Here is a 17,262-nt window from a genome sequence, read left to right as displayed (position 1 = left end):
ACATAGCAATATCGGACCATTCATTAGAGCCCTATTGAATCTTGATCTAGACCGAGTAACCACTAGGTAGTCTGTCAAAAATATGACCAATTTTAAAAAATCTTATATTTTCCCCCAATTTTGTCATCTTCGACAACAAACAAATAGTTTTAGGGATATTTCCTTTAAGAAAATCTTAGATTTTTCTTGCATTGGATAACTTGTATAAAACTCAATATTTTATTTAGAATACTTACTTGGCTAGTTGTGTAGGTGTAACGAATATAGTGTCTTCGGCCGCTCCCTGCGTCGGCGCCGGGTACTTGATAGTGCCGATGTCTACCGACTTCGATGATAACACCTACAAACAATACAAATATCAGTATGAATTAAGAAATATTATTAATAGCAATATACTAGGATAGAGAAGTATTTTTGAAGTTTTTTTTTATTTATCGTTAGTAGTTTGCCATGGCTATTTCATGTGCCAAAACTGCTTCAGGGTGACAAATCAACATTGGGCTATGCTGCGCTATGGCTGCGCTGTGCTATGTTTGGTCAACTCGCTTGTCTAATATTTTAATGAGGATACAAACAAACCAAGCTGTGCTACGCTGTATGAGGCTGCGCTCTGTTTAATACAATCTCAAGCACAAACATAGCACAGCGCAGCATAGCTCGATGTTGATTTGTCACCCTCAATCTGTAATAATTATAATTTCATTATTTTTACCAGTAATATTTACATAGCGTGAGCATTTAAAATTAACCTTTTACGAGTACACGTTTGATAATTTTACAAGTCCATTTTTTCGGTAACCCAGTCTATTACCAAGTTCTTAGTTCGTGAGTTGCCATTAAAAAAATATAATAATGGTACAGTCAATCTGGGTAACTTAAAGTAACTTTGAATCATTTGGGTAACATTGACAGTGGGTATATGTTTAGTTTCGATAATTTTTTTCATATGAAACCAACACAATTGATAAAAGTTTGCAAAACTAAGATAAACTTTTATCAATTGTGTTGGTTTGTATTCCCACTGTCAATGTTACCCAAATGATTCGAAGTTACCCAGATTGACGTTGGATATATTAAGACTAGCTGACCCGCGCAACTTCGCTTGCGTCACATAAGAGAGAATGGGTCATAATTTCCCCCGTTTTTGTAACATTTTTTTTACTACTCTGCTCCTTTTGGTCGTAGCGTGATGATATATAGCCTATAGCCTTCCTCGACAAATGGGCTATGTAACACTGAAAGAATTTTTCAAATCGGACCAGTAGTTCCTGAGATTAGCGCGTTCAAACAAACAAACAAACTCTTCAGCTTTATAATATTAGTATAGATAATAAGGTTGTTTATCGTATCTTCAGTGTGTCTTGGAAGGAAATCTGAACTTTGAGTGTTTATTCGCTACTGACTGTGTTACTCGACACATTGACGGATGCAACACTAAGATAATATTTATTCTTGAAAAAGCTACTGAAGTTCTGGGAGGAACTAGGATGGCTGGAGTGAGGGTGAATCAACGCAACAATGTAAGAGGGTAGATACACGCACAAAGGCCCAATTAGGAGGCTAAGTGCGGAAAAAGCCTAGGAAACCTAACCTAAGATAATATTTAAGGTCTTACCGCAGCTAATTCGGGAGCTGGGAACTCTGCGAAGTCAGCTTCAATACAGCGCCATGGACGGTGAACTAATAGCTGTTGTTTCACTTCAGCTTGTAAAGTCGCGAGGCGAGTCTGTAATAAAATAGAAAGTTTGGTTATTCGTTACTTATTTATTTATTTTTTAATAATTAAATTTTTCACACGGTCATTTGATGCCAAACTAAGCAGAGCTTGTACTATGGTAACCAAATAACTGATAATCATATACTATTAAATACACACTTATCTAATATATAAAATTCTCGCGTCACAGTTTTCGTTGCCATACTCCACCGAAACGGCTTGACCGATTTTGATGAAGTTTTGTGAGCATATTGAGTAGGTCGGAGAATCGGCCAACATCTATTTTTCATAGCCCTAAGTGACACTATTTTTTTTTATATGGCAAAACAACGTTTGCCGGGTCAGCTAGTGTAGATATATTAACAAGCAGGCTCAGAACAGATACTCGTGATCCTCACACAATTATTTGTCCTGGGTGGGATCCAAACCCGCCACACGCATAATATGTTGTAATAAAATAATAACTACCTCTAATTGTCTCCTAATCTCCCTCTGTTTATCCTTGTGCAGCTGCAGTGCGCGGGCATACTGTCCCGGCTCTGAAGGGAACTTCACCAGCCCGGAGCGCGCCACGAACAACGTCCACTCCTGAAATGTGTAAAATTTACAAATATAATTGATGTCACAAAGAGACAAATATTTCGTTATTATTCAAGGTAAATTAACCCTGAATAAGATTTTTTTTCCCCGACTTCGAGATCGATATTTTAAATCAGAAATCACCCAAAATATGTAGTTTTGGGGATAATAGTTAGATTATTAACCCTATTTTGCTGCCTTTCGTTTTATTGTGTCGATTGTTTGGAAGTACAATCGCAATGCAAAAGCATGACCTCAATTTCCGAACTTAAATACTGAGAACCCGGGATTGGAGCCCGAGACCCCAGCGCGGCAGTCACAGTACTAACCGTGCTGCGAAGATATGAAATATCATTATTATTCTCTTCCGCGTTAAGTAGGGTCGGTAAATATACAAAAGTAAAATAAAGTATGTATGACTGACGTAGTCTATTATGGCTCAAAGTCTCTAAAAATAAAGAGAAGTAAAAAGTATGTATATCCTTACCGACTGTAACTTGGCGAGGTCCCTCTCGAGCTGCGCGGCGGCGTGCCTGCGGGCGAGCGCGGCGGGCGCGGCGGGGTGCTCCAGCGGCCGCAGCGCGCGTAATGCAAAGCGCTCTGCCTTGCGACACGCCGAGATACGGGCTGAACGTTCGCGGTCCACCGTCCTGGAGGATAGAGCATACAATACAAGGGCTTACTCGATCGGCAGAAACAGAACAAGTGCTTTGAGTTCACACTCAAAATTTGCTATGAAGATACCTTAGGAAGTGTAGAAGCGCTCTAAGAGAGGATTAAACTCAATTTTTTGGAAAATAAAACCCCCCTCCGAAGAGGTTGAAAGGGGGAAAAACTTGATATGCCTTGCAAGTGCCACAACATTAGGCTGAGTGATCAACATTGTTTTTGTGCAGCTGCGAAGTGCACCTTACACTTTTTGTTTTTCGTTTTGATCGCAGGCATGATCACCTCGCCTGGTCGGACGATCCTCCCTTTGTGTTAGAGGAACATGATCACCTCGTTCCTCCACATCCATACATACATAGTCACAAACCTTCGCACTTATAATATAGTAACTAGTTCACTCACCAACTCAACACTTTAATCTGGTGCTGCAAAGCCTCATTGACCTCTCCAACCGGCGCGCCCGCGGACACCTTCACCGGGGTCTCCTCTGTCATACAATGTTATATGTTATGCTATGTTATATTATGTTGTTACTTCATGTTAGTGCGGTGAAAGATCGAACATAGCTAGTGAAACAACTTGTACATAAGTGTTAAGTAAACTCTCTCTCTACTCTTGAGGTAGACTGGCAGAAAATGCCCCTGGCATTAAGCCTTTATACAACTTTGAATATCTAATATATAAAATTCTCGCGTCACAGTTTTCGTTGCCATACTCCCCCGAAACGACTTGACCGATTCTCATGAAATTTTGTGAGCATATTGAGTAGGTCTGAGAATCGGCTAACATCTATTTTTCATACCCCTAACACACACTATTATTTTTTATTTGTATGGCAAAACAAAGTTTTTCGGGTCAGCTAGTAAATCAATGAATAAATAAGTCTACAATCTCTTAAAAATTTTATGTAGCCATTAATATTTCGATCTTTCACCGCTGAATGTCAATGTTATTGCACAGCATTCACGTATAAATGCATGATAAGCGAATATTAAAGATGTTACAATGATAGTACTGTTTGAGTTGAACAAGTAAATAATGAAATACTTGAACTGTAGTGAACAATAAGTCACCAGAACAAAACTAAATTGAAATCACTGCATCCGTTCGGGAGTTATGATGCGACAGACAGACACGTCAAACTTTTAACACACTTATTTTTGCGTAGGAGGTTAAAAATAAAATGTATAGTTCATATTATGTTTACAACCAAATGTGTTAACTTTTAGGGTTCCGTACTTAAAAGGTAAAAATAGGAACCCTATTACTAAGCCTCCGCTGTCTCTGTCCGTCCGTCTGTCTGTCACCAGGCTGTATCTCATAAAACATAATAGTTAAGAAGCTGAAACTGGGATGATGGCTAATTTTGTTTTTTTAGTCCTTATAGTTGATTGAGCAGTGATAGCCGAGTGGTATAAGTTGACACCTCCTACGCAAGTGGTCGCAGGTTCGAACCCGAGGCAACACACCAATGACTTTTCGAAGTTATGTGTGTATTAGAAATAATTGTCACGTGCTCCAACGGCGAAGGAAAACATCGTGAGGAAACCTTGCATGCCTAAAAATTTGTTTAATACATTTATTGAGGGCATGCAAAGTCCCCAACCCGCACTTGGCCAGCGTGGTGGACTCAAGGCCTAACCCCTCCCTCATTACGGGAGGAGACCCTTGCCCAGCAGTGGGACAGTAATGGGTTAAATTTATTATAGTAGATTGTGAAAAATAATTACACACGTATTTGTCATTTTTGGACATAATCAAATTATTACCGCGATACATTGAGTTGAAAAGTCGCATGACGTCACGTTAGAGTACAAAATGTACAACACCGTGACGTCATTAGCCCCAACTCCATAACTTTAATGCTTTTTAAATAAGTCACTTTATTGGTTTTTAATGAAAAAAATAATACGTGTCTTATATTTTTATATTATATGACTGGCGGACTAATTAAAATTTCTGTTCTGTTACCTATTTTCACAAATTAAGTATTTATATAACAGGTTCAATTCAAACAGCACAATTAAGACGATACAATCATGCATAAACATGATAACACTTATAAAATAAAAATTAAATAATATTAAAAAACAATTAGTCACATTTTTGTTTAATTAAAACAAAGCTTAGGACGCATTCCCTTCACTATACATAAAGACGGATTTATTTTTGAACCTGAATTGTATTTTCAGTTACTTTTTTATTAGTTATGTTAGATAGTAATTTAAAGTTTATAATTAACTGTTAAAATATGAAGGATTTATATTTTATTAATACAATTTAGTGTGAATAAGTTGATTCTAGGACTATAGATTGCTTTTGTTTCTTAGGGTTCGAACCTCACGACTTCTTGGTCGTAAATTAAGTATTTTAAGTAGTTTAATGAAATTTTCTTCTTTTACTTAAAATATTACTACTCCTACTGTACTTTCCATAGAAAACTACTCAATTTTATTTTAATACCCACAGTAAGAATAATAATATGTGTGCATTTAAAAAAACTGTAGGTCCAAACTGAGAATCAAACTCAGGATATATGATAAAAACTCGCACTTGTTACGATATAGGTATTGTTCTCCATCAACCGAAAATATATTAATGAAATTTTTTCACTTGAAAAAGTTAGTAATTTGATTATTAATTCACAATTCAGGTCCAAAAAAAACTAAAAAAAAATCTAAGAAAAAAAAAATCTGTAATTTAAAAAAAAATCTAAAGGCCATGCTACACGGAATGATATAATATAAAACATATCTTATATATATCTTACGCATAGTCTCTTTGGGCGCGGCCACTGGCGTCGCCACCGCTAAAATATTTTACATTATAAACTTTTGATATCAATTTTGACAATTACAGCCCAATTTTTATTACCAATTATTGTGTCTTCTTTGCTTTTAAAATTGAACCAAACTTAATAATTGTTAGTTAAATTATTTAATTTTAAGTTTCTAAGTTCGCCTTTTGACGGACTATAAAATTGCACATCACGTACTAGCAGCCCGCCACGGCTTCGTCCGGTTTAAAATGTTTTTTTACCAAAAAACTCGCGTTTTAAACCCATTTAAAATTATTATTATTACCGCCGGATATTTTTACAATACCACATACACGACTAGGTTATGAGGCATAAAGTTCAAGCTTAGTATCTATACTAATATTATAAAATTGTAGTTTGTTTGTTTGGTTGAACGCGCTAATCTCAGAAACTACTAATGCGAATTTAAAAAAATATTTTACTGTTGTATAGCTTATTTATTGAGTAAGGCTTATAGGCTATATAACATTATTCTATGACCAATGAGAGTGGCGTAGCAACGAAAAATTTTGCACAAACGGGGAAAATGATGACCTATTCTCTCTTATGTGACGCAGGCGAAGTTGCGCGGGTCAGCTAGTATTATTATATTGCAGTTTGTCATGCATGTGCTCATTCGACATACATTTTAAAATCGGATAGCATGCTATAGTGCTTATGTTAATAGTAGGTGTATATTAGACCTAGGCTTAGAAAGTAAATTTTTGTATTTAAGTTTGGCTCAAGTTTTAAACGTTATGTTTTAATAGAGAATAAAAGATTAGAGACCCGAGACCCTGGGCGCAAAACAAGAACCAAAGAATATGAGATCCAACTTAACTGTATTCAAAGAAAACGATGACAATCTCAATATTTTTTTTTTTACCTTCGTTTAATCACTTTACTTTACTTAATTTTTTGAGATACTTGTCAAAATACCTTTGTTGCGCACCTAAACATTATATTTCAGTCACTCTATTTATTAAAAAAAAACGCAAAAAGATCTAAGCATACATACAGACAGGGACAAACGAGAGTAGCGACTTTTCTTTATACTATAGCCCATAGCCAGTTGCGCTCACCGGTCGGTAAACGATCTGTGGGTTAAGCAACCTTTGGCGCGGTCATTCCATAAATAGGTGACCACATAGTGGTATTTGTACTGGGCATCGCCGTGCTTGGGCACGTTAAAAATTAGTCCCGGTTGTTATCTACTACGATAACAGTCGTTAAGCCATGTCAAAGGTCTTCGGGCGGCTTGAACAACTTTGACACTAGGTTGACCACTAACCATACGATAAGAAGTAAGAAGACTTTGTAGTGATATAGCACCTTAGTATTATGAATATTTTCCGTCGTACATTAACTTGCCAAATAAGTAATTTCCTTCGATCTTTAATAAATTTAGAAAAGTCACGGTTTTATCTCAGGTTACCTAGGGTCTCAAATCTCGGTTAAATCTCTATTATACAAAGACACATAGGTCCCTATATTCACGACATGTATTTGTTAAAGGGAGTGCATGCTTGTATATACGCTTACTGTAGTCTCGGACCGCCGGCGGCGCCACGGCTGCGCACACACAACACACTTTATATTGTGTTTATATTATCATCGATAAAAAAGGAGTTTTTAACTTTATATAAATCTTCATATATTTATTAAAACCATTACTGTCCCACTGCTTGGCAATGATCTCCTCCCAAAATAGGGGATACTATAAATAATAATAATTGGACAATCCACACACGGTCATCTGATTCCAAACTAAGCAGAGCTTGTGCTATGGTAATCAAATAACTGATAAACATACTTATATACTTCTAAATACATACTTACATAGATAAATTAAGAAGCAGGCTCAGAACAATACTCGTGCTCATCACACAAAGATTTGTCCCGGGTGGGATTCGAAAAGATTTGTCCCGGGTGGGATTCGAACCCGCCACAGCAAAGTTTGTTTATCAAAAGTAACAGCCAAAGTATAGGGGTAAAATCAAGTTAAGTAACAGTGAAGGAAAACATCGTGACGAAACATTGCATGCCTAAAATTTGTTTAATACATTTATTTATTGTATCCAAAATCCCCAACCCGCACTTGGCCAGCGTGGTGGACTCAAGGCCTAACCCCTCCCTCATTAAGGAGGAGATCCTTGTCTTATGGGACAGAAATGTTTAAAATTTTACAATACAGTTAAAAACTCCTTAACATATTAATCTCATAGCATGTTATATTTATTATAACACACTGAAATCGAAGCCAATACACATTCTCTGTTAAAAATGGAATATTCAACTATTATTTTCAATTTTTCATGATTTATAAATCAGGCAAAATGGACGAAATATTTAAGTTGCAGTTTTTTTAATGCAGTTTGCGAGTTGAATAGAGTCATTAATGGAAACCAGGTTTCAGTCCTAAGCGCAGTTTATGAAATAAAAATATGCTATTAAAAATGATTATTATTTTCCGTTATTATTCTTATATTACCCTTAATATTATTATTAAATTGTTTAATAATATTTGTGTTAAATATCCATTATTAACATGCTAATTTCATTATCGACTTACTCAAAAACTCCAAATCTATAAGAGAAAATATTAATAGTTATAAACTAATTATAATACTTATAATTATTTTATAATTATAATATAATATAATTGTAATATTTTATAAGATTTTCAGTGGCCTGTTGACGAATAATTTATCTGACTTCAAAGTGAAAATTGGCAATATCTTTTTAACTCTATATAAGTATGAAATGTAACTACTTTATTTACGTATACTTTTCAACAAAATAATAATAAAATAGCAATTTTACGACAATACATTCTAAACTAGCTACTAATAAACGGCATATATCAGTCTAGCCTTTCTTCCAACTATGTTGGAGTCGGCTTCCAGTCTCACCGGATGCAGCTGGATACCAGTGTTTTACATGGAGCGACTGTCTATCTGACCTCCACAACACAGTTACCTGGGTTATAACACGATACCCTTTTGTAAGACTGGTTGTCAGACTTTCAAGCTTCTGACTACTGGTAACGGCTGGCAAATATCATCGAAAATTACAGCCGGGGCTAGGGTTTCTCATCGAGAAATCTCGAAGCGAGAATTCCCGGGAAATAGGGTTCTAGTCTTCCAGGAACAAAGAACATTCGAGACAGAAAACTCTGTATGTATAATATGGTTACCCATCCACTAACAAACCTCGGCAAGCGCAGCTTAACCGGTGAGGTCGCTCCTTATTTTTCTTAACAAATACACATACACATACGATAGATGCCTTTTTAGGCAGAGACTAAGAAACGCCAATTGGTACGTTTCTTATAAACTTCCTTTGTCCTTTACATTTATAAAAAATCGGTCCCGTTTGTTGTCTATTAAGATAATATAGCCACAAATGTGGTAACAGATAATTTTACTCGCCAAGCTTTCAAGCTTGTTGGCGAGAATACGCTCTTAACATATATATATAAAACTAAAAATTAATACCTACCTACTTAACAAACATAAGTATCTAAAATGTAATTCTTCTTCTTCTTGTCGTATGGTGTGGTCAACCTAGTGTCAAAGTTGTTCAAGCCGCCCAAAGGCCTTTGACGTGGCTTAACGACTGTTATCTTAATTGACAACAACCGGGACCGACTTTTTACGTGCCCTCCGAAGCACGGAGACGCCCAGTTCAAATACCACTATGCGGTCACCCATCTATGGAATGACCGCGCCAAGGTTTGCTTAACCCACAGATCGTTTACCGACCGGTGAGCGCAACTGGCTACGGGCGCCTCAAAAAAAAATGTAATTATTATAATACTATACTTATATCTATGACATATTTGAGCACCGCACATATAATGTAACGAGCTGGGTGACTATCAGTCTTATACTTATTTATTTTATGGCACTTTTCTTATGTTTTGAGCTGTGATGAGCCTCACTTATAGTGGGGTCAAAGGTCTTCGGGCGGCTTGAACAACTTTGACACTAGGTTGACCACTAACCATACGATAAGAACAAGTTATTCGTCAACAGACCACAGTTATATAATAAGTATATAAGTAACATACCGTGGTGAGTGCCTCCCCTCTTCGCGTACAGTTTGAGTTTCTCTCTAAGGGCCCCTCTTTCACTCTCTAGGGAGTCAATGTCTTGTTGCAAGTGGTCCATTGTTTCTTCAAACTCTTTCTCCTTTCTGAAAGAAATTAAATTTACTTAAGTAATTGTTGTATGTTATTTCTTATTAGCTGACCCTCTCGATTTAGCGTGTCGCATTTTTCGTTGCTCCTCCGCTCCTAATAGTACGTTATATTATATAGCCTATAGCCTTCCTCAATGAATAAACTATCTAACACAACAAGAAAGAGAAACGGAAGCCGGATTGATTGTAAACATCATTAGAAAAAAAAAACTTTCCCATAGTTTGAAATTATGAGCATTTAAGAATAACCTAGAAATTTGGTCAAGTAGTGCATTTCGACTGTAATTCTAGAAATTTTATTAAGGATTACGGTAAAAAGTGGAAACCTATTATATGGATACCTCCGTAGTCACCGTAGATACATACTGAGTCACCAAACAAATACAGGTTTTTTTTTATATAAACGTATAATAAACCATGATCTAAATATTCGTTATTTTTTTTTTATAACTATAACGTCAGTTGACTCATTACACTTAGGAGGTATCTATATGAAAGATCAACAATGAAAATGTTATAAAAAACGGGAAAACTGAAGACCACGTAGACAAAGTCGCGGGCGTCTGCTAGTTGTAAACAATATTGAGGAGTCAGCTAATTATTTTTACCTCTTAAGTTGATTATGCGCGTCCTCCAGCCTCCGCTGCAACTGTTCAGCTCGTAGCTCGGCGTCCCTCGCGGCGGCAGACAGCTTCCTCTCACCCAACTCGCGACGGATCTGCATCTCTGATAGCTCCTCTTGTTTAGCCTGCAATATGTTATAGTGAGTGATGTCATATATATTGAAGGGAAACTGCATTAAATAAATAATAATGTAAGTAATGTCCTCCTAGCCGATATACGGCTACGGCGGTCAGTTTCATTGAAACTGGCCATCTGTAGGACTTTGTTTATAGTGTTCAAGTGTGTGTACAATACACAGGTACACTCTCTATTCCTTCACTCTCATAGTCTGGTGGGACGGATAACCGACACGACCAGTGAGAGGTCAGGCGCAGGACCGACGGCGACACGTGCTCTCCGAGGTACGTAAAATAATAATAATAATAAAGACTCAAGGCCTAACCCCTCCCTTATTACGGGAGGAGACCCTTGCCCAGCAGTGGGACAGTAATGGGTTATGTGTTTATTTAAAAAAATAAGGAAGAATCAAGTTATTTGATAAAAAGTTGCGGGTCGATTTGCGTATTTTTTTTATCTGCCTTTGCAGATTTTTAGTCATATTTTAAAAAAATAAATATATTTTTTTTCAAAAGATTACGAAATAATGATTGTCTTTAAACCAAAATTCCTAATATGGTAGTAGTATAGTAGTTATTTCATAAAAAGTTGCGGGTCGATTTACGTAATATTTTTATCTGCATTTGCAGATTAATAGTTATATTTTTGAAAATAAACATGTGTTTTTTTTTCAAAAGGGTACGAAATTATGATTGTCTTTATACCAAAATTCATAATAATAATATTGTGTATATCATAGGTGCCTAAAATGACAAATGGTATAGGATATAATTTTATATTTTGAGTTATTTTTTCAGTTGAAACAAAAAACTAAAAACTGTATGTATATCTTTATATATATAATTCTTCTGTAAGTGTGTATGTCACTGAACTTCACGACTGGACCGATTTTGATGAAATTTTTTGTGTGTGTTCAAGGACAATGTTTTTTTAATTAATTTAAAATTTATTAGACAGGATAACGTCTGTCGGGTCCGCTAGTTATACTTAAGTTAGTGCATAAAAATAATAAACAAAAAAAAACACTCATCTCCGAACTTCAGAACCCTTTTTGCAATAAAAATACTAAATAAACACTATACCTTGAGTGCTTTCCTAAGTTCCCTGATATCAGCCTCCTTGTTCTCAAGCTTGATGGTCAAACTCTTCGTCTCTTCCAACTGCTTCTTCACGAGTTGAGCGCGAATCACTACCGGTGGCGTTGGCTGAGAATAAAACATAAATATGGTATTTTATTTCTGCCTTATGTCTTAAAATTTGTCTGTCTGCTTGTCTATTGTGTTTTTATAGTTAAATTAATTAATGAACCGATTGAGCTGAGATTCTCATAGTCCGGTGAGACGGATAACCGACACGACCAGCGAGAGTTCAGGCGCAGGACCGACGGCAACACGTGCTCTCCGGGCAATTTTTATGAAAGCCTTAACAGAAAACCTCAGATAATAATTTTTGGCCCTACCCAAGATTCGAACCTGAGACCTCCGCGCGCCAATCGTATCCACTACCGATCGCGCCACAGAGATAAAGTACACATAAATATGAATCAATAAACCTAGAGCACTATGCTTCAAACGTGTAATTACTTAATAATAATAATAAATTTATTTATTTCAGTAACGATACATATGAACAAAACAATAATCGTGGTTGAGGTCTCCCTTTCGGCAAATAATGCTTGTGTTATGAGACCTCGCCCTTCCTAACCAAATGTAACCTAAATATTACAACAAATTATTGAAATTTGTTGTAGTAATTAAATTAAACATCAGAAGTACATACATACAACATTTAGGTACTGACTACAAATATAAGTAAAGAAACTTTAATGAGAGAAAAAATTAAAGAAAATGATATACATAAAACCCGATTAGAAAACAAACAATAATGTATGGATATCTATACTAATATTATAAAGCTGAAGAGTTTGTTTGTTTGTTTGATTGTTTGTTTGTTTGTTTGATTGTTTGTTTGTTTGTTTGTTTGTTTGAACGCGCTAATCTCGGGAACTACTGGTCCGATTTGAAAAAATCTTTCAGTGTTAGATAGCCCATTTATCGAGGAAGGCTATAGGCTATATATCATCACGCTATGACCAATAGGAGCAGAGTAACAGTGAAAAATGTTACAAAAACGGGGAAAATTATGATTATCTTAAGTGACGCAAGCGAAGTTGCGCGGGTCAGCTAGTTATATGTATAAAATTATTGGCGATATGTTATAGGAACATAATTTATATAATTATTTTTTCATAGTTACCTTCTCAGACTGCACGTTGGTGAGCGACATCATGTCGTATTCCTTGTCTTGGGCGAAGGTGGCCAGTTTCGTGACGTCACTCGTCACTTGAGATAACGAGTGTTTGATCGTACGCACTGGGCCGTGGTCGTCCTGTAGAAAGAATATTAATATTAATAGAAGATATTGAGAAGGAAAATGAAGAAATAATGGCTAAGGTTAAGGTTATTTGTATTTTTATACTAGGGGACTGAATCGACTTCGTCCGGGGATAGTACAATTTTATCTCGTCTCGAAATTTTATATCCAAAAAAGGCTAATAAATTTTATCTATTACTTAGTGAAGTGTTTCCGTAGATATGCAAGTTTAGATTTATTTAAATTTTTCATTGTTTCACGAATATTCATCGTTTTCATTTTAAAATCGAGTTCTTTTCTATTTTATTGTATGTAGTGTGACTTTCCCTATGAGACCGACATAGCCTTTTGTTGGCTAAAGGCCTTGCCAGTCAACTTCACTTCGCCCTATCTTTGACGCATTCCTCAACCTCGCTTGCTTTCATATCACGCCGTAACACTTCTGTCCACGTGGTCTTGGGTCTCCCTCTCGGTCTTTTTCCGGGAACGGACGGTCCCAGTACTTGGTTCTCGACGTAATTGGGTGGTCTCTTTGTAACATGACGTGAACAGCAATGTGGCGGGGCACAGCTAGTGTTAGTACATACTAGTTATATATTATATATTACCTGCTGGTACACCTTGTCGACGGCGGCGGACCACAGCTGCAGCAAGGTGGCGTGTGGCAGCGGCGCGCCGTCCCCGCGCTCGCCCGCCGTGGCCGCGCATGCGCAGGCCGCGCGGGACGCGAGCGACGTGGCGCGGGCGCAGCGGGAGAGAGATGATGCACAGTCGCCGCGGATACGTTCTACGAGCTGTAGGGGGGAAAATATGGGGGTGAATAGGTGTTTATAGTAAAAAAATCTTTAATTTCTTTAATTACTAGAGGGATGTAGCGCAGGTGCAACGCGAGAGACGAGATACAGTCACTGCGAATATGTTCTGCTAGCTGTAGGGGGGGAAATATGGGGGTGAATAGGTGTTTGTAGTAAAAAAATCTTTAATTTATTTTATTGATAGAGGGATGTAGCGCTGGCACAGCGTGAGAGACGAGGTACAGAGGTACAGTCACTGCGGATACGTTTTACTAGCTGCAGGGGGGGAATATAGTGGGTGAAATGGTGTATATAGCTTAATCAAAATCATTTATTCACTTAGGTCCAATATTGACCCTTGTAATAGTCGTTACAATTACTGAATCAACCACTAGCTCGGAAAGGGGGTAGAGTCCTATGAGAAGAGCTAGCGAGAAACTTACGGCCACTCTTTTTAATCGCCAAAAGTTTTACAATGTGGTTTGATACAAGTAAAGCTGTGGAAGTAAAGGTAGTGGGTAAAAAAAACCCATCAATATCTTTAATTGCTAGAGGGATGTAGCGTGGGTAGGTACAGTGTGAGAGAGATGATGCACAGTCGCCCCGAATACGTTCTACGAGTAGGGGGGGAAATATGGTGGTGAAAATGGTGTATATAGCTGTAGAAGTAAATGTAGTGGGTAAAAAAATCTTTAATTTCTTTAATTGCTAGAGGGATGAGGCGCGGGCACAACGCGAGTGAGACGAGGCACAGTCGCCGCGGATGCGTTCTACTAGTTGTAGGGAGGAATAAATAATAGGTGTCTTTACACACACGCTCTTTCGCGTGTAAAAGAAAAAACAAGCCAACTTTGTTGAACATGCGTCTGCGTCGTGACCATCTTGGCCACTTTCCCATGTAATATTTATTTTTTTAAAGCTTTACCCGGGATGATATCGACATTAGGTGCCTTTACACACACGCTCTTTCGCGCGGGAAACAACAAGCACACGCCGCGCTCATCTGTCAAGCTTTTAAAAAATAAATAAATGATGTAAAAGTGGTCAAGATGGTCACGACGCAGACGCATGTTCAACAAAGTTGACTGGTTTCTATGAAACTAGCCGGCGTAGTCGAAATCGGCCAAGACGACATGGCTTTCGATGTCGATTTCTGCTGCGGCGGCCAATTTCAATGAAACGGCCAACTGTGCAGGACTTTGTTTATAGTATCCAAGTGTGTGCACAATATACAGGTATGCGATCTATTTCTCCACTATGATAGCACAGTGAGACGAACAATGAATATGATCAGTAAGTCAGACGCAAAACCGACGGTTTTACGTGGTCACCGAAGCACGTAGATCTACAACCTCAACATATTGACTCCGGGCAATCTTAGAGAAATTCTTAACAGGTACGGAAAATACTTTTTGGCCGGATCTTAGGTCAGGTCAACCAGACGAGATAAAAAACGTAAACAAGCGGACCGTTACTAAGTTACATTGCGATAGCGGTTATTATCTCTGTCCTTATCACTCGTACGCGCAGTAATGGCGACGGCAGATGTTGTTGTGTGTTTCGTGGTACAGGAAAGCAGTCAGTACCGTAGTTGTCAACATTTGATCCGCCATTTTGTGAACAAGTTCATTCCTTTTTGGATTGCGTTCGAAGTGACACATATTTTTTCGTCTTTGTATTAACTTGGCTTTTTGTTTAAAGATTCGAACTTTATAATAATTTAATCAAATAAAAATGTTTTCAACACCTGAAACTTTGTTTACATTCTTTATTTCGTCTGGTTGGACTTACTTTAGAACCCAAGACTTATATCGCCATAACTTTTTTCACACAGTGATTTGAAATGAGAGAAGAGAGAGAATGGGTCAAAAATTTCCCCGTTTTTGTAACATTTTTCGTTGCTGCTCCGCTCCTAATGACCGTAGCATGATGTTATATAGCCTATAGCCTTCCTCGATAAATGGGCTATCTAAAATTGAAAGAATTTTTCAAATCGGACCAGTAGTTCCTGAGATTAGCGCGTTCAAACAAACAAACAAACTCTTCAGCTTTATTATATTAGTATAGATAGATTATAAGATCTTTCTAATGACATATATCACGTCCTTATTGGTATCAAGGACCGTTTTGTCCGGTCCTCCTTTATATAATTAAACGTAAAACTTACACTTTATATTATTGAATACCTGTGGTTCCAATACAGCATGCAGCATAACACCGGGAGGTAACCGTCTGCGAATACTCTTGAGCTGCTGCTGCAGACTTGCCGTGGAAGTGCAGATCGCTTCGTGAAGGAGACCTAGTTCTTGTTGGCGGTCTGACGGCTGAAACAATAGAAGAAATGTTAGGTTTGAAGGTGTAGATGTGAGGTTGAGTATAAAAGGTGGGTGGATTTGTTATCAAAGGGAATTTTTAAGGTATATTTTAACTGCTAAGTTGTAATGATAAACTTTGATATATTTAATCTTTCACGCGGACTCTTCCGTTACCGACTGACTGATTGATGTACAGCGTAAAGAAATTGCAGCTTTGCCCCGGTGAAATTTCAACTTCTTCTGGGTGTAATTTTCAAAAATCTTCTCTTAGTGCTCCTCTACACTTTTTAAGGAATCTTCATAGCAAATTTAAAGTTTCTACGCTCAGTAGTTTCGGCTGTTCGTTGTCCATCAGTCAGACAGTCATTCAGTCAGTTAGCCAGTCAGTCAATCAATAATCCTACCTGCAGTATATGTGTGAGCGCAGACGAGTCCGCGTGCAGTGCGCGTGCGAGCGCGTCGAGCGCACTGCACGCGTGCAGCACAGGAGCGCGCGCCACGCAGTGAGTAACACACAGTAAGTGACACACAGTAGTGATCCTACCTGCAGTATATGTGTGAGCGCAGACGAGTCCGCGTGCAGTGCGCGTGCGAGCGCGTCGAGCGCACTGCACGCGTGCAGCACAGGAGCGCGCGCCACGCAGTGAGTAACACACAGTAAGTGACACACAGTAGTGATCCTACCTGCAGTATATGTGTGAGCGCAGACGAGTCCGCGTGCAGTGCGCGTGCGAGCGCGTCGAGCGCACTGCACGCGTGCAGCACAGGAGCGCGCGCCACGCAGTGAGTAACACACAGTAAGTAACACACAGTAGTGATCCTACCTGCAGTATATGTGTGAGCGCAGACGAGTCCGCGTGCAGTGCGCGTGCGAGCGCGTCGAGCGCACTGCACGCGTGCAGCACAGGAGCGCGCGCCACGCAGTGAGTAACACACAGTAAGTAACACACAGTAGTGATCCTACCTGCAGTATATGTGTGAGCGCAGACGAGTCCGCGTGCAGTGCGCGTGCGAGCGCGTCGAGCGCACTGCACGCGTGCAGCACAGGAGCGCGCGCCACGCAGTGAGTAACAC

At 38.3% G+C, this 17,262-nt stretch overlaps 1 protein-coding gene across 1 annotated transcript in view; it reads right to left on the bottom strand.

Annotated features, from left to right (window-relative positions):
* Window positions 1-17,262, bottom strand: part of DCTN1-p150 (dynactin subunit 1) — a 49,133-nt gene that overhangs the window by 3,531 nt on the left and 28,340 nt on the right. Inside the window, exons 20-32 of the mRNA XM_076132920.1 lie at window positions 16,060-16,197; window positions 13,688-13,873; window positions 12,963-13,094; window positions 11,789-11,911; window positions 10,574-10,713; window positions 9,835-9,959; window positions 7,305-7,334; window positions 5,736-5,774; window positions 3,368-3,452; window positions 2,784-2,946; window positions 2,186-2,305; window positions 1,616-1,726; window positions 237-340 (exon numbers count right to left, since the gene is read on the bottom strand). Coding sequence (XP_075989035.1) covers window positions 237-340; window positions 1,616-1,726; window positions 2,186-2,305; window positions 2,784-2,946; window positions 3,368-3,452; window positions 5,736-5,774; window positions 7,305-7,334; window positions 9,835-9,959; window positions 10,574-10,713; window positions 11,789-11,911; window positions 12,963-13,094; window positions 13,688-13,873; window positions 16,060-16,197 — 1,496 coding nt within the window. The remainder of the gene's footprint in view (window positions 1-236; window positions 341-1,615; window positions 1,727-2,185; window positions 2,306-2,783; window positions 2,947-3,367; window positions 3,453-5,735; window positions 5,775-7,304; window positions 7,335-9,834; window positions 9,960-10,573; window positions 10,714-11,788; window positions 11,912-12,962; window positions 13,095-13,687; window positions 13,874-16,059; window positions 16,198-17,262) is intronic.

Source organism: Anticarsia gemmatalis, chromosome 29 (genome assembly GCF_050436995.1).
Source record: "Anticarsia gemmatalis isolate Benzon Research Colony breed Stoneville strain chromosome 29, ilAntGemm2 primary, whole genome shotgun sequence".
In the NCBI taxonomy this organism is placed as follows: domain Eukaryota; kingdom Metazoa; phylum Arthropoda; class Insecta; order Lepidoptera; family Erebidae; genus Anticarsia; species Anticarsia gemmatalis.
This window is presented reverse-complemented; position numbering and strand designations above follow the sequence as displayed.